Source organism: Pleurodeles waltl, chromosome 3_1, assembly GCF_031143425.1.
Source record: "Pleurodeles waltl isolate 20211129_DDA chromosome 3_1, aPleWal1.hap1.20221129, whole genome shotgun sequence".
Classification (NCBI taxonomy): Eukaryota; Metazoa; Chordata; class Amphibia; order Caudata; family Salamandridae; genus Pleurodeles; species Pleurodeles waltl.
This window is the reverse complement of record NC_090440.1, coordinates 1,691,622,870-1,691,647,081: the sequence shown is the minus strand read 5'-3', so window position 1 is coordinate 1,691,647,081 and position 24,212 is coordinate 1,691,622,870. Positions and strand designations below refer to the sequence as shown.

Sequence of the window (24,212 nt, the reverse complement as noted above, 5' to 3'; positions counted from 1 at the left end):
CATGTAGTATTCCAACCACATATTCTCTCACTTTCTTGACATCTGTCTTTAATAGATATATACTTTCATTTGCACATAAATCCCAAGTGTGCAGCCACCATCACTGTCTAACAAATCCACTGCATGCCCTTTCCAATTGAAACTGTTGGCAGCAGGGGATGTCTTCATTTTGTTCAGCGGGTACAGGATGTTGGCCCATGGTGCATTAACTGATAACCCCTTAAAACATAAAAAAGATTCAGTCTTATGTTCTATGCAATTTCATTCTGAAGCTTTATGCTTGAATAAAACGTGGTTGCTCTAAATTCCTATGCAATAAACCGTTCTATAAGTTATCCATCTTTTTATATTCCTTCTGGCCTTGTTCACCTGACTTACCCCTTTTGTACATGGATAACCTGCATTTGTTATGGTATTGACCATAGCCCCAGGAGTGGTAGCATGTAAGAGCAGTTTTATCATACAGGAGGCTAGGATCTAGTGGTAGGTCCCTTAGCCTGACCCACTACAAATGCCTCCCTACTGAATTAAAACTTTGTGGGTCATTATGTACTTGGCGGGATGCCCTGCCGCCAACCGTGCCGGCGGTCAACAAAAGACTGCCAGTGGCGGCAGTCGGCATCCTGCCAAATAATGACACATGGTGCCTAACTGCCATTGATGGCAGTGAGGGCCGCCATCCTGTCGGTCGGTGGCGGGGGTGGATGCTACTCTACCCTCACCGCCACGTCACTCCATACACCGCCATGCCTATAATGAAGCAGTTATAGGCATGGTGGTGTATGAAGAGGTGGCGGAGCAGCACCCGGGGAGCCCGCTCTCTCCCAGAGCAGTGCGACAGAAAAGGTAAGTGCTGTCCGAGAGGGAAGGGGGGTGTGCGTGGGTGTATGTGGGGTGGGGGAGGAGATGTGTGTCTGAGTGCATGTATGCATGTGGATGTGGGGGGTTGCAGTTTTGGGGGACTTGTATGTAGGGGTGGGGGATGCTGAGGCTCAGGGTGGGGGGGGGCAACATGGGGTTTCGGGGGTGAAGAGTTGGGAAGGTCGGTTTTCAGGGTGTGGGGGCTTTTCTAGGGGTTTGGGAGTGGATAGGTATTGTGGAAGGGGGGGGCTGGCATGTCACATACACGTGACAGGAATGATTATTCCAGTCACCCATATGCTTTCTGCCAGGGATTACCTGGTGGGGTAACTCGCCAGGGAATCCCTGGAAGAAAGGGGATTATAATCCCACTGCGTGTCCAGCCTCCACCGCCGGGTCGAATGTGCTCACAGTCGGCCCAATGGTCGAGTCTGGCCTGGCGGAGGGTGGTGGTGGACTGGCTGCTTTGCAGCCAGTTCACTACTATGTTCAGAATATGGCGGTCTGGACCACCATGCCGTAAGTGGTAATGACCGCCATCACCGGCGTGGCAATCCAGACAGCCATGTTCATAATGACCCCCTTTGTGTCATATCAAAGGAGTCATATTATAGCTATCCACCCTTTACTGTAGAATATTTATCATAGATCAATAATCGAAAACTAGGCTCTAAATGTAATTTAATTATCTTGAACCACCCAGTCATCCAACTAGTTCTGAATCCGTTTTTCCAAGGTAACTTTGAAGATTCCTTTGTCCCCCTACTTCAGAGCAGTCGTAATTTTGCTAACGGTGTTCACCATCTCATAAAAGTTCAGACTGTTGAAAAGCCTAGGATTACCATACTTTATGAGGCCTATATTGCCTGGGGAAAACTAAAGCCAACAAGGCAAGACAGCGTGAAAGCCAAAGAGAGAGAAACAAGAGCAAGAGAGGTCAAGAAAGAGCGAGCAAGCAAGAGGGAGAGACAAAGAGATAGAAAAAGGAGTTGCTCTTGGGTATATTATTTCACAGGCAACAGGAAAAATGCATAATGCGTACCCTTCACTTAGGTGCAAAAACAGTAGAATCTCAACCTAAAAATCACACAAGCAGGGGGAACAACCGCTGAGCTTCTATGCGATTTTGCCAAGAGTGCAGCAGCATACTTCTTGTAAGGCTTGGATTAAAAGTTAAGGAGGGACTATTTCCTGTGTACAAAACCTCTCTGCTCAATCATGTGTAGGGCCGTTGTTTTCGCACTCAAGATTCCCCAGGTGCAGGAACAATGGTCATGCATTTACTGTCTGGAAATTATGGCTTGTAAAATCACCTTGACAACGGGCTTTAGTGCAGTCCCTCCATTCCCAGGTCCCCACCCAACCCCATCCTAAATTGCTAGGAGAGTATAATATGTTCCCTGTTCCAATCAACGTCCAATAATTTGCTTGAATTATCCCCTCCACCACTCCCCGCCCCATAGCATTCCCCTTACACACATTTATCTTGTGCCCAGAGCAGGTCTGTGACTTGGGGGTCAAAAGTCAGGACACAATTTAGTGTTAATAGCTAGTTTATTTTCAAAATGAAGTTGTCCAGTTAGTTTGAATTAACTGTTTTCCTGAGGTCTTTCTTTCCACTTTGCTCCACGTTTTAGTCGGTAACACCATTTACCAGGCCTTTCTGTGTACCACATCAACCTGTCTCCTTTTGAATTGTTCAGTTTACATTTTTGTGTGCATTACTCACAATTACTATCCTTGAAGAAATTCCGCCCCCTCCCCCCCGCACAGATTTACTCCTAACTCGTACATGGAGCCTAAGTAGTAATATACAAATAGGACTTATCCTCATATTATAAGGGAAATGTCAGGAAGAGACATTATTTTGAGGCAAATGAAAAACAATTCTGTTAAATGCTACACAGAGCAACAGGTATACGAGACGTCTTAGGGCTTCATTGAAAATATGTCAGAAAAGGGTGAAGTATTTAACACGCTGGTAAATACAGATACTGCAACATGGCATTTGCTATTCAGAATTTCCCATATCTGAATGAGGTGTATTGTTATTCAGCACTTACCGTACCGAAATGTGCATGTTTACAATTTCACTGGCTTCCTCCACACCCAATTAATTTTACAGGTTTTACATGTTTTTACCACACAAAACAGGTCAAGGGGGGAGGAGCGGTAATAGAGAATGTGCGCTAAATATGGCACAACTCTGAATTCTAATACCTGAACTCGGAATTGGGCACAACGGTTATTGCTCAAAATGGTGAAGGAACAACAGTACAGCAAGAGGACCCACTCAGAATACCTCTGTGAAACAGGGCAGGGTAAGCCTTTGTATCAACCATGTTTAAATAAGGTGACTGTTCTGTAAACAATCTGCAGTTTTAGGTTGTGACAAATTTACCCTCTAGGCAATTAGACAAAGAAAAAGATTCTTCATGCGGTAGGTCATCACAAAATTCCAATGCACTGTCAGATTTATTCAAATCTCAATAGTATTATACAACATTTCACACAATGCTCAGTACAACATGTGATCACAAGGCACACTTCAAAAAGACAGATTATTTTCTTTCAGTGGTTAATCTGTAACTGATACCAGAATTGCAAATTATGCAATTTGGAGAGGAAATCTGACTTATGAAGTCCAAATAGAATATCAATTTAGTGATCTTATTTGCTGGATTCATTAGAGGTGTTTGAATTCTTCATAGTGCGAGGATCAGCCTTATTGCATAAACTGGATATGTTACATTGATGACAATTTTATGCTTTGTTGAGGTAGCTATGAAAACCCACAAACCCTTTTGTATTGGCTTAACATTGAACACACAAAGGCCTAGCTAACTCACTGAGCACATCATTTTACTATTAATACAAGAGTATTTTACTATTAATACGAGAGTAAGCAACCACAAACCTTGAAGGATGTTGACCTTACAATTTTTCCATAGTCTGAGAAATTGTAAATGGAAAAAAAAGCATTTCTGTGAGGTACAAACCTAATTTGACAAACGGATGGGTACAGACTACCCAAACAGTTTTGTCAAAAGAGCCTTGAAAAGGGTGTGTTTTTTAACACAATCCCCCAAAAGGACACGAAATGTACCACGTTTTACCACATTTTTTCCTTCTACAAATTCTTTATTCATGATAATCAAAAACACTGTGCTTTGCAAATCAGGTAAACGTCTGTAGGAGGTAGTTTTTTTTTTCTTTAAAAAAGGAAAAAATGAGAGGGATCATATAATCTGTGCCAGCGATCAAAAACATCCAATTCATTCATCACCAATTTTTGGGCTTGCCCAACCTTATTGGGTGCTTTAGATGCAAAAATTATACTGTTTGCTATTTGACTTCAAATATTAAGGAATTGAAGCACAGGAGAACTGCACAAAAACTACAACATTTCTCTATTTGCAAATCCTCGTACATATAAGTCACTCGGTGCCCTTGTAATCTGATACAAGTGCGACAGACACCTCAAAGGGTAAAACTATATGACACAGAGCCTTCTCCTTGTTTCTTTAAGTCGTCTATTAACATCCACCAAGAGCACTACAGTCTGCAGCTTCTTCCTTCCCAGTCCTCCATCAACTGACCCTTGTGGAATCCCCTGCCTCTGAGATTCCATCAGATGACATAATTCAGTTAAAAGAATATACAATTGTAGATGGAAAGCCATAACACATCTCCCACCTTTAAACTGACATTATACCGCACTATATATATTTTCATCTGAAATAACATAACAATAAGGCATTGTAGGGAACAAGAAGATAACTTCGAATATTGGAAAACAATAGGAAAGCCAAAATATACATATAGGATTTTTTCACCAATTTAGAATTAAGAAGAAAATATATTGAAACAGATACAACAATAACATACCTGAATAACATATGGTAAGCACCTCACAGTACTTGTACAGAGATAGAGGTAAAATGTTCATTTAATCTGTCCCATTACCTTCAAACTCAAAATCTTTTAAACGTTTAGGACACATTCTCTTCCACATGCTCTTCCAGACCCCTTCACTTCCATCAGATTTTTTTCTCTAAACTTTTCTTCATGGACACCCTTTGGGGGTAGGCTCCCATTTTACGCATAAGGCTAACCGTGACATACTCCACACTTCACCTCCCTCTAAAACTACCACATTTTTCCTTACCTCTATTATTGTTTTTGGTCCCATAAAGTTGAATTCCCCTTTGGGACTCCACATGGGTTTTTTAATGTATACATCTCCTACATATCAATCTCTCTAGCGCCCCCAGTGCCTCATATAAAACCTCTTCTTGTACTTGTCTTGATTAGCAATCACTTTGTCTTGTTTGGGTTTTAGTCTTTCTAGTAACATTGAATTACTTCTCCCTTTTGAAAATAACCACAATAGGTTTCATTTGAATCCGGTTAACCTTCCTTTCAATATTATGAAAAGGGACATTCAAGTTACAGCATTAGGTGCATTTCTGGGTATCCCACAACTTCTCCCTAAGAACAACCTTTAAAAGCAGCTTAGTTTCAAAAGCAATTTGTACACTCGCTCTCACTAGTTGGTTCATTTTTTTCAACAAGACCATACGCTTGAGGAGCATAGAAGGCAGTACAGAAATGAAAAATTGCCAAGCTTTTAAGAACGTTTTTCATCTCTTGTGAGGTGAACTGAGCTCCACTGTCTGTAATTATCACTTTAGGGATTCCTTCACAAGCAAAAACATCAGTAGGAATTCCACAACAGACAATGGCAAATCTGTCACTGGGTGGCAAGACTTCAAATGGTCCCATCAGATCTAGTCCTAAATTAAACCATGGCTCATCCGGAGCAGAAACAGGAGACAGGGCAGTTCTCACTATTCTAGACTTGTCATTACTTGCACATTGTATACAATCTTTAACAACCTCTTCTACTTGTTTGTCAAGACCTGGCCACCAGTAACATTCCCTAATGCTGGCCTTAGTAAGGTTCCTACCTAAATGTCCCTCATGATCTAGGTTAATCAATTTCTTACACAACCCCACAGGGGGACCAATCTGCTACTTCTGTATAAATGACCCTCTATGATGCTCAGCTAATCCTTAACACTCCAAAATGCCTTAGCTTCACCTGGACAGTTGTCTCAATTAGGCCACCCTTTCACTACATACTCAGAATTTAACTTCCGAACAGTGTCCTTCTCAGTCTCAAAACACCATTCCTCTTTGTCAATGGCTGATTCATTAAGCCACAATATAGTAACTTGATCATCTGAATCATAATCCCTAATAAGAAACCTGGAAAGGAAATTAGCAGGACTATATTTTTTCCTGGCAAATACTCCACTTGGCAATTAAATTCCATTAGACTCTCTACCCAGCACTTGATGCGGGGAATTGAGTTCTCGACACCGACAAGCAATCATCTGTACAAGAGGCCTATGATTACACCTGAGCACAAGTGGAGGACCCTAAAGGTTCTATTTAAAATGGTTCATGGCCAAAATGTAGGCTAGTGCCTCATGCTCCACCACATAATACCTCTCTTTAGCTCCTTTAAGAGAACATAAGGCAAAAGCTACCACCGCCTCTTCTCCTTCCACTACTTGTGAAAGAATGGCTCCAAGACCATTTTAACTGGCTTCAGTGGACAAAACTGTTTGCCGTCTCACTTCAAAATGACCTAAAGTAGGCATTTTTTCCTATATTGAAAGCTTTCTACCATTCTGGAGAACATTCAAAATTCATACTGTTTTTCAGTATTACTCTCAAAGGTTGTATAACACTTGCTAAAGGAAGGTGTCTTGAATCCACATGGAGTAAAATTTGATCATATGCTGCTGAAAAATCCATTACACTGAATATTTTGGCTCCAGTAAGCATGGTTAAAGTTTCACTGATATTTGTAAGAGGTTGACGATCCATCCATATGCACTGGTTGAGACCTCTTAGACCTAAACACATTTTTATCTCTGATTCATTGTTTTTGGAAGCAAGTACCAGCAACCATTCTGAGGCCTGAATTTCTTCAATTACTCCTAATCCCAATGGTCTATTTAATTCTTCTTGAAGAGGGTTCAGGATTAAATGGGATACCTTCCTTACATTATATACAACAGGTTTAGCATTACATTTTAATATGCTTTTGTGCTTGAGGGTCATTGGTAAGCCAAGTTTGACATTAAAAACTTCTGGAAACTTTTTCACAATATCAGTATTATCGCTAATATGCAATATTGACAAAACTTGGTCAGGTGAATTGGGGTCTAAAATGATTCCCAAATCTCTCTGGTGTTGCCAGCCCAGAAGGTTATCAGCATGCTTTGCCACGTAAACTTCTCCTACTGTTTCAAACCCCTTGAATTCTATTGTCGTAACAGAGTAGCCAAATAAATCAATATTTTGTCTGCCACATCCTATAGGGCTGATTTGTGGCGGAGAGAGTTCAATTTTGTCACTTCCAAAAATCATCTCCCAGTTCTTGTCACCAATTAATGTGAAAAGAGATCCAGAATCTGCAAGGACTGGAACAATTTTTCCTTCAACTTCAATGTCACACCTCAGCATGGTCAATTTAGTTTTTTGTCTTCCTTCAGCTTGTTGATTGTCATTACTTGAGCAATCGACATGTAATATAATTTGTTGATTCGTTATCGTTTCATCCACAGTATTTACTTTAGAACTCCTGCAAACTTTAGCTAAATGGCCTTTCTTTCCACAGTTCCTGCAATTGACATTTTAAGCAAAACATTTAGTGTTATTTGCTAGATGCCCTGGCTTGACACATTTATAACATTTAATTTTGGAGTTTTTTTGTTTATCACCACCAACCTTGAATCGTCCAGCTTTTTGTACAAGTTCCACCTCTGGAGCATTATCAGGCATGGAAACTCTGGATAAAGTAGAGGTGGGATTAGATCCTGTCAATGTCGAAGAGGACCCTGTAGAAGTACAAGGATTGGAACCTGCATCCTTCATCTCTTATACCCACAATGTAGCATGTTCCATACTCGCAACAATAGTTATTGCTTCTTGTAAGGTTGAATTCTTTGCTAATAACTTCTCCTGTACTCTCGGGCTGTTGGTATATCGCACAAGTTGATCTCTTATAAGAGGCTCAGTCAGGTCAGCAAATTCACATGTTTGTGCTAACGTCTTGAGGGATGCAATATAATTTCCTATTCTCTCATCTCTGGCTTGTGTTCTCATAAAAAAAATAATAAAAAAAAAAAATGTGTATCTCCATGACAACTTATATCCGGGCTCCAAAATGTTTTTTAAGCATAATAATGGACATCTCAAATACATCTTTGGGTTCTCCAATAGCAGTACCAATGGTTATTAAGTCAAGACTATTATAAATATTCCTTCCTTCAAAACCTAAATTCTGTAAGAGGAAGCCTTGTTTCCTTGCAATGGAATAATTTTCACCACCAATACCAATTAAATAAGGATCAAACCACTCTATCCATTTTTTCCAGGGCAGTACGGGTTCACGCCGTTTTGATAAAAATTGCAGTGGCTGAGACATACTGAGGTGAGTGATGTGACATCTTGTAATAATACCTGAAAAGATAATGTAAAACAACAATCTAGTATAATAAACTAATATAATTGACTAAACAATAAATTACCATAACAAATATATAACAGATTAAAAAGACTGAATAAAATAAAACAAAAATCAGGATGTCTAAATGTCTTTCTCCACTAGGTTTGAAATATTATCCACCACATAGAGCACAAGAAAATGTTAAATGGTATTTCTTTATGTTATTTTCAAAATAGTTCAATTTCACTGCCTGGAGTACCACAGTGAAAAGAACGGGAGGTAGCAGCAGCGTTGCAGCCTCTGAACATATGGAAGTAAACATCTGCTGTGGAATGGAGTGCTTAAACTAGACACGCTGTACTTCACGTGCTTCAGCACGCCCTAAATCACGCGCTCCTAGGCATCATTGTGCTTTATGCGATTCAATCCGCCACCAAATCTTCGCACAAAGTAAGTGCTTGCGCTTGCTGTGATCCTCACACCCCTCACGTGCTGCTTTAACTGCTTCACTGTAACCACCCCACCATCGTGCTGCTCAAAAAGTAAAGACCGGGTCCGAACCGCCACTATTTCTCTACAACGCCGAAAAATCAATAGGGTTTCAGTAACACTCGGTAATGCCATTACTCGGCTGTCATACATGACAGTGCGGCGAAACAAAATAAAATCTTGCAGCAAACCAAAAATAAATCTTGTGTGAATTTAAATATAGTAAATAATAGAAAGTCATCATACCGTCAATATGTGGAGTTCTTCATACCGTTTGTGTGATTTATACTGTGAATATAATTAATGGACAATTGGAAATCACTTGTAAAAACTGCACACATGGTTCATGTAAGGGTAGGTGGATGCTTCAGCTCATCGCCACTTGACACAGAGTATTTTTCCTTGTTTCTATAAGTTGTTTAACAGCATCCACCCCGAGGCAGTACAGTATGCAACTCTTTCCTTCTCAGTCCTCCATGAACTGCTCCTCCTGGAGTCTCCTGCCTCTGAGATTCCATTAGATGATGTAATTCAGGTAAATTAACATAAAATTGTAGATGGAAAACCAGAACACTATGCATTGTACAAAACACAAACTGCATCAAGTGTATTACTCTAAATGCACCACTAGCTTCACACTACATAACGGCAGGTCACAAAAAAAAAAAAAATCTGCCATCAAATTGCGCGTGACTGAGTTTATTACTAACCAGCTCACAGTGGTGACGTTAATCAAATACTGAATAAATGAGAGCTTAATTGGATGTCAAATTGCAACTAATAATTAATGACTTCAATACCACTGAGGAATGGAAAAATATAACTGTAACTTAGGTTTAGAATTTTGGACTCTATATGCCCTTCCATGTAAATTTGTATAACACATATCCCAGACTCACATATCCAAGATTGTGAACCCTGAACTGGCCAATGTTACAACCTTAGGGAAGAAAATGTCTAGATTGTAAGGCTTGTTGAACGAGTACTTTTTTTTATAGATTGTTGTAGTTTTAATGACTTGTGTGATTTGTTAAGTCTTTTTTTGATAAACAGTGAACTTTGAAGACTCAATGGTCCTTATTAAGAGTTGGCCTGACTTTTCAGGGGTCATATCAGAGGGATGGCATTTAACTTATTGTCAGTATCATTGCTGTAGAGTCCATCCACTACGAGTTTTCTCCCAAAATATGTAATAACTGTTCGCATCCTCATTTACCCTGTGTTTTATAGAGTACAATCCTTAACCCTTTTTGGGGGGCAAAGGTGTACATTTTTTGGCTGCGCTGAGCAGGTGGAAAGTGTATGCTGGGTTGCCAGACTGGGGGCGCGGGGAAATTAATAATTACTGCTACCGAATTTTCGGATCCAAAAATTACAGATCCTGACACACTTTTTCAACTTGCTTTATTTCATTCTGGACTTAGGTTTTTTTTCTTTTTCCATTTTTTTTGGGTTTGCCATATAAATTTTAATTCTGGCTTACCTACCATTTCATACCAATTTTTAAATTTCAAATTAATTTCCGTCTTAAACAGTTTCCTTATTCTTATGCGCATATGGTGCCTCTGCCACATTTGTTTCCCCCTCACGGTGGTGTGCAGTTGTATGTCACATTTTTCAGAAGACACTGACACCCTGTTTGCCTCCTCCTAAATACAGCTTATCTCCCAGGACGCAGTGACAGCATCTATTGAGCGCTCACGGTTACTGTTCCAAATTATAGTAACAATAATTATCATCATTTATGTAGTGCATAGTAGTCATTGTCTCCAGTTGTCTAAGTATCACTCATTACCAGACCCTTACAAACTCAGGATACATATCACCATGTATGAACTTTAGGATTTCTGTCATTAATTTTTGTCTAACTGGATATTTCAACATTTTTTTTACCCGTTTATTATTTTAATATTTAAGTGCTGACTAATCCCACACCTCTCCAAGTTGTTTCTTCCCTGTGGTGCTTTTTGGCATACCTTTCAGTTGTTCCTACTGTAGTTATGTTTTTTTTCTTCCTGTTTCTCCTTTAGGTTGCAGGGCTGATTGAGCTGCCTGCTCCACCCTGAGTAACATATATTTTTCTACATATACCAAAATATATTTTCACTTAAGTGACTTGGATTCATTCTTGCTGTTTTCATTTTTTTTTTTTTTAGATTTGTGAGCTCGAGCCATTTGATTATGCTGTGATGAAAACCCTAGAACTATGAGGGGGTCTAAATGCTCTTGATAAATCCAGTGATTACTATCACAAGATTAATACAATATTCGGACTTGTAGGAGCTCTTACGTCTATAAACCCAAATAATTTAATAAGTCTTATTGTAGGTAACAATATACACCTGAAAATAATCTGTCTTTCTAAACTTGCACTGTAAGATCACCTATTGCACTGAGCATTATGTGAAATACTGTGCAATATTTTTCATTATGTGTGTGTGTATATATCTATATATATAAATATATATATATATCATAATATACAAGAATTTTGTGAAAACTTACTACATACTGAACCTTTTTCTTTGATTCAACGACTGCCTTCAAGGTTACTTTGCTGCACTGGAAAACTATGCATACTGTTTATTTAACAGTTCCCTCATTGACATGTTGTTGCTAATATTCAAAATTGTGAATGGACACTACATGAGAGACTTGGGAAAGGAAGAGAGGGGCTCGTGTCAAAGGATTCAGAACAAAGGGTAGAACTGCCTTACTAAACAGTAACTGATGGAGCATTTTGTGACAAATTAGAGAATTGAGGTGTGAGAGGGGAATGTTTTCTCTCCCTTCCTCGCTCCATTCCTGTCCTCCGTGTCATTTCTATTATGTCTCTTACTCCCTGTTTCTATCTCCTTGTTGCTCTTCTCTCTGTCCCCTCCTGCCACTCTCTCTCTTTGCGTGCTCCATCCTATAAGCTTCTACACAATCTCTAGCCTTTTGTCATCAAGAGGATTGAGAAGTAGTAAAAAGAGTGTTATTATCTGTAGACCAGGATGTATTTTTAAAAATCTCAGTTAAAACATAAAATTATTTTAAGTGTGTTACAAATATTAACCCGTGCATCCACCTTCCATTCTAACCTGATCTTGTAGTATGGAATGGGACAACATTTGTTTGCTACACTCCGTTTTGTGAAAAAAAAGAATGGAAACAACACAATATATTGTTCCTTGTATTTTGTAACACTCCAAGTTTCATCAATACGCTCCTTGAAATCTTGTTGCTGCATGATGGAGAATGCCTTTTGTGATCAGGCATGCCTTTTAAATGTGAAAATGGAATACCAATTTTAAACCTTGCTATGGGAAGGTAGGTTTAGATGTACAAAGAAACTCTGTTTTCACTTCTATATATGCGTTGATTCTTGGCTGTGTCTGCCTCAACAACTTATATAATGGATTCAGGGTCCCTCAATTTGAAGATTAACAACACTGCCCTGATTCTTTCTCCCCCTAAAGCCTCAGGTCGAATTCTAAGTGGGAGTGGACACACTACCATGGAGTGAGACCCTCTCTGCGTAGCTATGTTCATATAGAACTGTCAATAGATCATCAAGGTCCAGCAGTGTTTAACAATGATTAATTTAACCTAGTGTTGAATGGCTCTCAGTGTCTAACAGTTGAAACTGACTTTTAGTATGCACCATCTTTGAAGTTTTGCAGTTTTTCAAACTTCATGGTTGCTTCTATTCACCATAAATTCATAGTATTGTAGTTTTCAATTTAGGTCCATTCACTCCCCTGCGCCCCAGTGCATTTTGAGATGATCTGTTCATGAAGAGGGAATAATTACTGTAAGATCTGAATTCACTGAAATCATCCATTTTTAGCACAGCGGATATTTTGATTGGAGGCTTCCTCTGCTCCCATGTACACCTGATGCAGGCTACAACCTTTACGGAACACAAGCAAATTAAGTAAATCAGCTGTTTGCCACACTGCAGAATTCAGAGAAATTAAATTGTTTGATAATTCGGCCCCTTCAAACTTATCATCTGCTTAAAAACATTTGGAAATGTGGCACTTAGTTGCTGAAATCAAGAAAAGTAGATGTATTTTATTGTCAAACTTCATTCCTGTGTGATCACAGAACAACCCATTTTGCAACGAAAATTAGAGGAATGGAATGCCACAAGTACCAAGGTTACCTCCTTAAAGGGAAAGGAAAGGACATCTGTTGGATAGTTCTTGCCCCTGTATGCATGATTAATAAGCTGAATTCTCCTGTTGTCAACACAAATGACTCCCAGGTCAAAGTGTTGTATCCCCAAAATGCGCCGAAGGAGTTCTACATTCTGGCGCAACGGAACTCTCCTGAGGGGGATCACTCTCTGCAGATTCTGAAGCACCAGGCTCATCTCAACAAGAGCATGTTTGGCATGAACGAGAACCCTGTATGAGAAAAGAAAAACAGCATGGTAATCAGGACACAGAGTTGTCAATAACAAGAAAAATAGGGACAAGTATAAACATGAAAATGTGTGAAGCGGCAGACTTTGTGGAGAGATGAAGAGATAGGGAAGGCTGCAACCTAGAGAGACAAAATGAATGATGCTAAAATGAGGAAGAATACAAGGAATACATTCTTGTAAAACCACTTTAACTTGATTGATCTCCTGATCACACAACATGTCAAGACAGAAAGAAGAAACAAAGGAATGCTCTTTCTTGTTTATTAACATGCTCACTTTGTTTAAACTCATCTCTCAACTAAACTGGGATCTCCCCGTTTTAGATTTACATAAGCAATTTTTATCATGCTGTGATCCAATAAAACGTGAGTCCCTGCAAGTGGACTTTGAAGACTAACGGTTTCTACAATGCTGTCATTTGGATCAAACAAGTGTATATAAATGGAAGCAGTGGTCTAATACTTGCAGTTGACAAAGATAAAAGCTCTACAACAACTATAAATGATAACACTGTACCACTATTCTTTACAGGTCATGTGATGAGTGAATGCGTACAGTTACAAAATGGCTTTATGAACACAATTGCCTCTAAAGGTTTCGAATAACTTAGCACTTGGTTTGCTGCTGACATTTCATAAGATGAATAAAAGAGTAAAACATGGGTTTCGTCATTCCAAACCAGTGAGCTCTACCCTGAAAAAACAAGTATGTGATCATTATTCTGGAAAAAAAAGTTGTTCAAGAAATTGGGACTCAAGGGTTACTGGATGCAGAGAGTTTGGGACTTTGATCACATTTAATATTGTTACTGGTATTTCTAGTATATGTTCTACTGCTGATTTTTGTGTCCAACTTGATACTTTATAAATTTAAAACTGTGGTAAATATAGCTGAGCTTCTTTCTGTAAACACTTTCAAATACCAGAAAGAGGATCTTATGCCCAAATGATTAGATGGAAGGTAATATGATATTCTTCAAAGACAGTGGTCGCATGTGCAATGTCTTTTATCCTCAGCCACTAGTATCAGACACATTAGACTTTGATAGTCCCTGGAAAAACCTTTGGAATATTCCCCATGCAGCATTATACAGATTCATTAAAAGTGCCTCTTGTTTACTCAATAAGACTATCTAAAAAGCCTCCACTCAACGTTGTTAAGGGCTATGTGTTTCAAATGATCCACATTTTTATTTGTCATAACAATTCCATACTTATATTCAGGTGACACTATATTGCTAGAATTAACTTAGTTGTATGTCATTATGTCTGACATGCCACTGATTGATCTTCTAAGATTATATCAAAAGGGAGGGCAAAGAAAAGAAAATAATAGGATCCCCTTATACACCATGATCAATACTCCCAAATTCCTCCTAACGTCTGAGAACCCAACGATAATACCAGGTGTGAATGAACATGAAGAGATCCCTAAGCTTGTTTGAATTAAACTTAAGGTTTTCAAGATTTTCAATGATTACAGAGGCAATTCAACATATCACATTGAATATTGAACAATGAATGCCTTTAATTTGCAGACTTACTTGCACAGTTGTTCATGGGGATTGACTTATGTTGGTACGTTGATTAGCAGTTCTCAGTAGTAATCAGGGCACTGTACTGATTCCTCAAACTCTACAGCCCTGCTAAAGGTAGGGTTTGCATATAGTTGACTGTTCCTCAGCTCAGGCACTTTTTCAGAGGATATGAGACATTATTCACTGTGTGAAGCAATTACAGACGTTTAAATGTAATCTTGAAATGTGACGGAAAATTTCCCAGTACACCATTCAGAGGCAGACTGAATGTATTATTTCAGACTACCAGACTTTTTGAGGTTAGTGTGACACACAGTTGGATTGAACAGATTTAATTAAATGTACTCCTAGAAGGAGCCTTAGTAAATATTTTCTAATGAAAAATGTGAATTGAAATATTTTATGCTCTGGCACCAACTCATGTAACCATATCTTAGCATCATATATCAAAGATCCTTACATTGTGCCATACCTTTCTGATCTGAATGTGGAAATTGAATCTGAAGCGACTGGTTTAACTGATTATACTGAACACTAAGAACAATGGTAAGTCCTTTGAATAGTTTTAAATCAAAATCCATTTTTGCCCTCCTATATAAAATGCACATAACTCATCTTTAGGAAAATAGTGACAAGTGATATTTGTGTATATTATTTTGATCAAATGTGCACTAAAGACAGAAATCAGAAAATGCCTTAAATTTATATTTATCTGAAATGCAAGCACTAAATGGAGGAATACTGACATAAGGTTATTAACTCCTCATTTCAAATAGGATAATTCAGTCATACAGCCAATAGAACAGTGCCAGGGGTAGGGTTATCACTAACTGAATGATCCAAATTATTATTTGCAGTTAAATTTGTTATCTGAAAATATATTTAAGTATGTAAACAAGTTTATTAAGTGTGAGGCACTGCGCTTCGCTTTTATGCACAAGTCACTGAGGATGTTATTTGCAGAATGAGGAACTTCCTTACTATGGATAATGTAGGTATAGCTACATTTGATGTGTGTTCCTTTTATATTGCTATCAACAACACCGCAGACTATCTGCTCTCGCTTATTGTATCCATGATCGATCAGTTTCATTTTATTAACATAAAAGTATGTTTGTTAAAATGACAAGCTTTATTTAGAAGCATATTTTTAGTTTAACAGAGAAATCTGTCCTACAATGTTGTGGAAGCAAAGTGATTCAGTACTCGGGCCTCTGATGTGACTCTTATGATGGGATTATTTGAGGAAGATATTTATTGCATGCTTACATGAGTTAGATGAAGGATATTTATATCTGAATTAGATACACTGTTGGCCTTTTAATTGTGTGGGGATTCACAAGAGAAAGGAATATTGGACTATGTGGATACATTAAACCACAACCATTGGTGTTTGAAATTGACTGACATGCAGCAGGACATAAGTTGTTGAATACTTATTTTAGGAAGGATGCCTCGATTAGCTAAGTCCTACGAGCGACAAGAGCGGTCATTTATTTTGACTGTTAGGCTCCTGGCGTATGGCTAATTAATCAAAAAAGCAGGAGTACGTATGATCAGGAATCTGCACACTAATCAGCTGTTCGAGATTTTGAACAGATGTTAACACACATCATTCTGTGATCTCATCCAATATAAGGTTTTACTATCAAAGACAGTTGTTACTTATCTTAATTCCCACAATCTGAGAGATATAAGAGCCTATGTGAACTTTATAAAGACATTGTACTTGTTTGATGAGAATTTGTTTTTTAGATGTGGTACCTGTTACGTTTGTCCTTTGCAACTGTAAAACTCTATTTGCAATCTATGCTCTGCAATGCCCCGGAGTACGTTTGTACATTGGTAGCACAGGAATGAGTCTTGTTACAAATGGCAGGGCACACTGGGCCAATTAGACGAAATAATGGAAGGTTTCTTGTTGCAGTAATAGAGATTGGAAAGCATTATTTGGTTTATTTTAAGAATGAGAACATGCACATGGAGGTAACAAAGAGTTAAAGTTACAGCATTGTGAATCTTAGGCTTTACTGATTTTTGAGATAGCTGGAAATGTACCCTTTCTGCCGGGTTACTCTGATTTTTTTGTCTTTTTGCTAAACCCTAATTTTGATGTTTACAGAAATTTGTGTACTTTACCTCTACTAATGAGTGGTTAAGTGCTTGTGCTCCTCCGTTCACCATGATGAAATTTGCATGCACTTGACTGCCATACTTAACTTACCCATAAGTCCTGAGGTGTACACAGGGCCTGTAAGTTAAATGTCACATGTGGACTGCAGTACCATTGTGCCATCTATTACAGTGCCAATGCAAACATACTGCAGGCCTACCACCAGTAGCCTTCTGAGCATGTTTTAAATGCAAATTCGAGCTGTCAAAATAACCCTCTTTGGCAGGTCTAGACTTTCCCTTCTGATATTTATATGTCACCTCTAAGTAGGATCTATTACCCATGAAGCAGGGTGCATGGTATTTAAAAGAAGGGCATGAAAATGTTTAATGTTAAACATCCCCTTACAGTGACCTCAAAGCTATTTTAACTGTAGCTAGGCTGGCTGTTCCATAGGAAAACACTGGGACACAATATTAAATAGAAATAAATACAGACTGTTAAGCATGGGACTAGCTAGAAAAATAATTAAACAACATTTTAAAGAATGAAAGTCAGAAGGTAAAATCTTCCACCAGGAAGAACCTGGTTAGTGCGTCCAACCTATGCTCCATTGCGGTCAGCGTCAAACTGCAAATAAGTACTGTTCTACCATTACCATTGTCTATCACTGGCATGCATGTGCGCTTAAAACCTTTAAAGCATCATATCTATGTTTCCCCTTGTTGGATTTTTGCCATTTTGTGTCATTTTGCTTATTAAATTGTACTCTATTTTTCTAACTCATTTTGAAAATTGTATTGTTTGGCACTTTGACTATTACCATTTCAGTCCAGCATAAATGCTTTAAATATTGCCTTGAAGGTAAACCTGTCTGCTCTGTGCCATAGCTACTAAGGGTTGAGCTCAGGTTAATTTAGTGACATTAAGGTGAATGTTCATTTGTCTTGAATTAAGTAAATGGCCATTGCTAAACATGTGGTCCAATAGTGTGTAATTTTATATATACTTGTTGACGGGAAAGAGGCACCGAGTTGACAAATTATGGAAATGTTCTTACTATATCAGAGCTGTGATAATATCCACTCTGATTATGTCCGGGCACATTTTATGCCAGGGTTTGGATTCCAGCTTGGCTCTGAATATTCTGCCTATTTTGTTATATCAGGCTCTGAACATACCATGGCTTAATTTATTTCAAATCTTTGAATATTCACAGGCTCTCCATATGGAGAGGCTCTATTGATGAATGAGCTCTGTTCAGACCAGCTTTCTAATCACAGCAGGGCTCTGAATAGGTCAGCATTAGCATTATGCCAGAATACGGGTTATAGCAGAGTTTAGGTTATATCATTTTTTATGGTACCATTGATTTCTTCCTTTTTTAGTTGCTGAAAAAGTATCTTGTTAATTGCTTTGGCAAATGTACTTCTAAACATTCACTCCATTTTACAAATTGTTACAATAAATAAACCCAGATTATAGTTGCAATATAGTGCTTTAGATGCTGAGGATCAACCATGTCACAGTTGACCTTCTCCACTTGAGTACATTATGTAATTCTTCAGCAAATCACTTCATGTGATTTTGTCACATTGCTTACTATAATTGTGAGCAAGTACAAAGAGATAGATCAAAGACGGGTTTCCATTTTACAACTAGTTGAACATTAGGGGCCCAATTCCAAAACTATTTATGTAAACTTGGCTCATAAGTGCAAAAGCTTGTTTTGCACTCATAAAAATATGTAATCAAGTAAAGGTTTTCATGCAAATCTACTTACAAGAGTTAGAAGCATATGGCGGTTCCTGGGCTGGACCATTGTGAGTTTATGCACGACCACAAACGTACATATCTAAGGGCATGGACCAACTACTCAATTAACAAGGGCAGAAGTAAACATCTACCAGTGTGGGAAGGGGTCACCCTCTCCATAAATTAATGGTGTGGTGCAGGGAAAGCAGTTTCTCGGTGGAGAGAAATATTTTCCTACTGGAGAGAAAGAATAATAATGTAACAAGTGAATTTGCCCACTTTCTGAAGGTTTTAGCAGGAGCAAATACACATCAGTAAATCTGTCCGTGCCAAAAGGGCATTTGCAAAAGTTTTCTAAGAGTATAGTTTCACTGCCTACTTCTGTAAACTGTAAATTTTCTTTAGTCATTACAAATAATGTTTTTTTTCTTCTTTAAAACTGTTTTTATTGAGTTTTAGTAAATGAAACCAACAAGAACATACATACAGTGCAGATAATAGCAAGACAATACATCATCACTACAGAGGACCATCAGAGGGCCAAGTATCACCGGATTCAAGTCCTGTAAGAGGCACAAACACTGTACAGACATAGCCCACGGTCCCTCCATCCCTACCCAAGACATTGTGAGACCAATCATTAAATAGCTTATGCATATAGGAACGTGTCAACACCATAGTTGGCCGCACCTTGTGCAGAGGATTCAGCGAGTGTCCCAACCCCCATCGTCCTCCACGCTGCCTACAGATCTGGTGTCCTCCCCACCAGTGAACCGTTCCAACAAAGTCCCCCAAGGCGCTACATTAACGAGTGCCTCCTCATCTCTTGTTGTCAAGTGCATATGCTGCTCTTCAGCTGCGCCCCATTCCAGCAGATCCCTTAGCCAGCTGGAGTTTGCCAGGTTCCGGGAGCTCATCCAACCGATTGCTACTCTATGCTTGACCCCCGACCGCGCGGCCTCCACACTACTCCCAACACACTGGTCAACAGCACTGCCCTTAACTCCAAACCTGTGGCCTCCTCAATCGCTGCTACCATTACCTGCCAAAAGTCCTACACTGCCCCACAGGTCCAAGCCAAATGAAGGAAGGAAGGAAGCACCAAACTCACCACACCTAGGACAGCCCACTCTACGGTTCGGGTCAATCCTGTTTAGCCGACGGGGCGTGAAATACGTTCTATGCACAAAATTAAAATGCAGCAGTTTAAACCTGTGGTTGCAGGACACCGTATGCACCAATGAAAGAGCCAAATCACAATCAGCATCCGCTATGGGCTCCCCCAGGTCCAACTCCCAAGCCTTATGTCCCACACTGACCACACATGGTTGGTCCACCCGCAGTGCCTTGTAAAACCAGGCAATTAAATGAGTCCCCTTGCCCCAATTAATCAAACCGTTCATTACAGATGAGGCCTCAGGGGAGACTGGAAAACCACTCCAAATCTCAAGTGTTACATTCTCAATTTCCGCGTATTGCAAAAATTGTCCAGGACTCAGATCAAAACCATCATGAGCGTCAGTGAAAGAGAGAAACTCTCTATAAAGGTAGAGGCTCCCGCCACTTCAGAACCTCCCTGCCTCAACGCCTCGACCGACATTAGCTTCTCCATAACCCAAAATGGGGCCAAGTCCCACAACTTTAATTCTCAACCAAAAGGGGCTCGTCTGAGTACATGCTTAACTATCTGCTCCCAAACCCCGGCGATGTAGGGCGCAGCAGGGTCAGATTTACACCCTGACATCAGTATGTGCACCAATGACCGCCCGTCAGCCTCTTCTCCCAGTTATCAGTGTCCATCATCCACTTGGCAGCATATTGCAAATGTGCTGCCTAATAGTTGTGTCTGATATTAGGTATTGCCAACCCTCCCCCTTCAAGATCATTCTGCAGCACCGGCAGCGCAACCCTACTGCGCCTACTGGCCCACACCAGAGAGATCAACAGACTATCCTAAAAGATGAAAGAGCCAGGAAGCGAGCGGAAACAAAGAGTTCTAAACCAAGTATAGACACCGTGGCAAGAACACCATTTTAGCCACCGCGGCCCTGCCCATCACAGAGAGAGGCAACCTGTTCCAAAAGGAGACTGAGCGTTCCAGGCCAGCCACTACTCGCTCAACATTATGTTTATCATGTGCAGCCTTAGAGTGAGTGACCCAAATACCTAAGTACCGGAAACTCTCAACCTCCCACCGAAGGCCTGCTCTATGGAGATCAGCAGATTAAATTCCACAAAGGGATCTCAAGGGGAACAGGAGCAACTTCTTTCTGTTAACTCCGAGGCCAGAGACAGCCCCAAAAACCTCCAACCTCTGCAGCAGCCCTGGTACCGAGACACGAGGATCCCGAATGTAAACCAATGCGCCATCCGCGTACAGAGAGATTACATGAGTGGAACATCCCACCCGGATCGCCCACGGCTCAATCTCCTCGCGAAGCCATATTGCTAGCGGCTCCACCACCAGAGCAAACAAAGGCGAAAGCGGGCATCCCCGTCTTGTGCCTCTACCGATCTCCCAGATGTTCGAGAGCCCTCCCCCCACCTGCACCTGTGCAGTAGGAGCAGTATACAGCAATCGCACCCAAACGAATTTAGATGGATTCTGTTATTTTTTTAAATACTTGAATGCATCAACCATATTTAATTAAATTATGTCTTCACGGAAAAGTATTTTAAGTTGCCCCTATACATTGCACGATTGTTTAGCAGTTTATATCACACAATAGTAACTAGGTTGCTGGAGTTACTTAACCATCAGGACCACTGGTCCAATAATGGTTTTTATTTAGCCTAATCTCTCATACAGTTAGCCAATTGGATTCTTCCAAAAACCTGAACAGACTTAATAGTGGCATGCTTTATCATCGGCTGTCCATCCACACCATGGTAAGATGATATAAAATGCCAACTGGACAATAGCTAGTATCCAGATCATATCCTTAAAAATACCTATTGGTATACCCCAAGAATTATTTTTATTACAGGATACCAAAGGTATACATAAAACCAAAATTTCTTCGGTTTCTGCTGGATGTACAATGTTCCAGGAAACATTAATCCAAAGCCAACATGTATCGGCCCTCTCTAAGAGCCCAATCGGGTCTAGGGGCCATCACGGGGGGCCAATGACAACTTTCCCTGCCTTTCACACCAAAGTGTCACCCATGCTTGTAAGGTCTGTTGCTCTCACCTGATTCAAAGATGAGTGCACTTTTTGAAGTACCTGAAAACTAATAAAAGAGACATTAGACCCTCCCGAAGGTTTGTGCACCTATACAGCCCCTAACGTTATCATAACTCACTCTGAAACTGAACAGTTGTCTCCTATTGGTAGACAACAAGCTTCTCAGCCAAAGATTATATCCTACTTATAAAGGGATCATTATTCTATTGGTTTCCCTTGCCATTCCCCAAACAGCATGTTTGTACTACCACTTATCCTCTTATGACACTTCATGATAGATAACACTCTTTAAATATAATCTCAGTGTCACTAACAGTACCCTGTGAATCTGAGAACTAGATCCACTTCGATACTATATTGGTATCCATATGATCTATCCTTTTATACTAATGTGTGAACATATCCTTTCTTCAAAAGCTCACTTCACCTTAACCTTCTTTGGGGCGCTATATTTATTTTCTAATATCAACATGGGTAAAATACCACCATAAAAAAACCTGTATGAGCCTCAAAGTCATTGTGTCCGGCCAATCCCCTTCCCCATCAAGTAATGTACCTATCAAATCCCTAAGAATCATTGGTGTGTTGTAAAGCCATAACAATTTACAATTAATCATGTCATATCTAACAAGATAATTTGAGTGTGCTCCACCTCAATTCAATTCAATAGTTTATTCGGCCTAAGTTTAGGTCATTTAAAAATTAGAAATAATCATACATGCTAAGAGATAGAAATCGTAAACCTTCACATAAAAAGGAAGCATTAACAGTTAGCACACTGTATATCGAAACGGGCCAGAGGTTAAATGAAAGTTCCATAGTTTGTACTTCCCAGATAAAAAAATGCCATTTACCAGAACGGTTACAAGAAGAAACAAATGATATGCCATAACCTTTCAGAGTGCGCTTAAGGAATGCTGTTCTAGAGCAAATTATACATTAAAAAAAATGGTTCATAGTGCTTCATAAAAAACATTTCACAAATAATTAAAACAAAACATTTAAATAGTACCTAAATCTTACCATATACAAAGTGCTATGTGCTAAGATAATACAAATCAATTTAGAGTAAAAGGTAGCATACCCAATCTTTTCTAATAAAACATATAAAACTATTCTAAAACAGATTTATACATAAAATAAATCATAAAACTTAATGGAATAGCTCCTATTTACAAGAGTTAAAAGCCAAACAGTGGAAAAGGGTACCCTAAGTTGGCCTGTTCTCTTAAGTAAATTTGTCAAATGAATTGTGTCTTGCCTTTTACAAAATAATATATGCTAGGGAATTATAAATCACTTTAGTTGGGGTAGCCCACTGGAAAACATACACAGAGATACAATCTGATATCCTCAATAGATCAGCACTAATAGTTATATTTAGAAACCCAATCAATTGTAACAGGCTCCGCCTCATTCACACACACACACACTATGATTCATCAGCTCGAAAACCCGTGGGAAAGAAAACATGCATCATTCTGTGTCCTAAATGCCAATTGTTCACTTACCTGCATGTGTGAGTCACATTCAATGCTCTTACCCTATCCATGGGTTAATCATACATTATGCATGTCTGGCAGAGGTGCGGTCCTGTAGTCACACCCCGGGGGTGAGAAACAACATATCAGAATGTATTCACATGGTAATATTTCTCTCTTGGTTTGCGAGACTGCTTATAGACACAATGTATTACAGTTTGTTGTGATCTGTGAATATCCCTAATCCTCAACAATATTGTTGCAAAGGAAGGGACTGTTGCATGCCCGTTAGTAACATGGGCATATTGTTACATACTACATCATTAATAGTCATCTCTAAATGTCAGTAATATCGTCATACGTCCGATTTTCTATGCCTATCTATATCATCAGCTATAGTGTTAACTGACGCTAATTCTAAACAGTTTCATGTAGTTGATTCTATTCAGGCACATGTGCAGCAGTATCGGCTACTAATGCCAATGTAAATCAATTTATCTTAATAGTGGCTGCCCATACTGATCCATTGAGGAATTCCATTTATACACAACAATCAATCAAGGCCCTCCTGTCCCCCAAATTGATGTTTTTTTTTTTAGATGACAGCTCCCGCCAAGAATATTACTAGCACCGTGAGAAACCGCTGAGCGGGTATTTAAGGCCCCGGGGTCCCCGTCATAAGAAAATATCACTCTTATTTCTTCAAGGATCACGCACCGCCATCAGACCTGTCAAGACCGTCACAGACCGCCGAAGTCTGCATCTGTGCTGTCGCAGTGGTTCGAGTCATCCCTGGTGTCGGTGTCTGACCCGAGTAACATGCGCCACCACCAGGGCCTGTCGCTTGTGT

The 24,212-nt window shown here is 39.5% G+C and overlaps 1 protein-coding gene across 3 annotated transcripts in view; it reads right to left on the bottom strand.

Annotated features, from left to right (window-relative positions):
- The window catches only part of YBEY (ybeY metalloendoribonuclease), a 71,612-nt gene that overhangs the window by 15,677 nt on the left and 31,723 nt on the right, over positions 1 to 24,212 (bottom strand). For 2 of the 3 annotated variants that reach the window (XM_069225491.1, XM_069225492.1), the window contains exon 2: positions 13,017 to 13,269. In XM_069225491.1, coding sequence (XP_069081592.1) covers positions 13,017 to 13,235 — 219 coding nt within the window. In that variant the 5' untranslated portion in view covers positions 13,236 to 13,269. The remainder of the gene's footprint in view (positions 1 to 13,016; positions 13,270 to 24,212) is intronic. The other variant, XM_069225493.1, reaches the window with a different exon arrangement.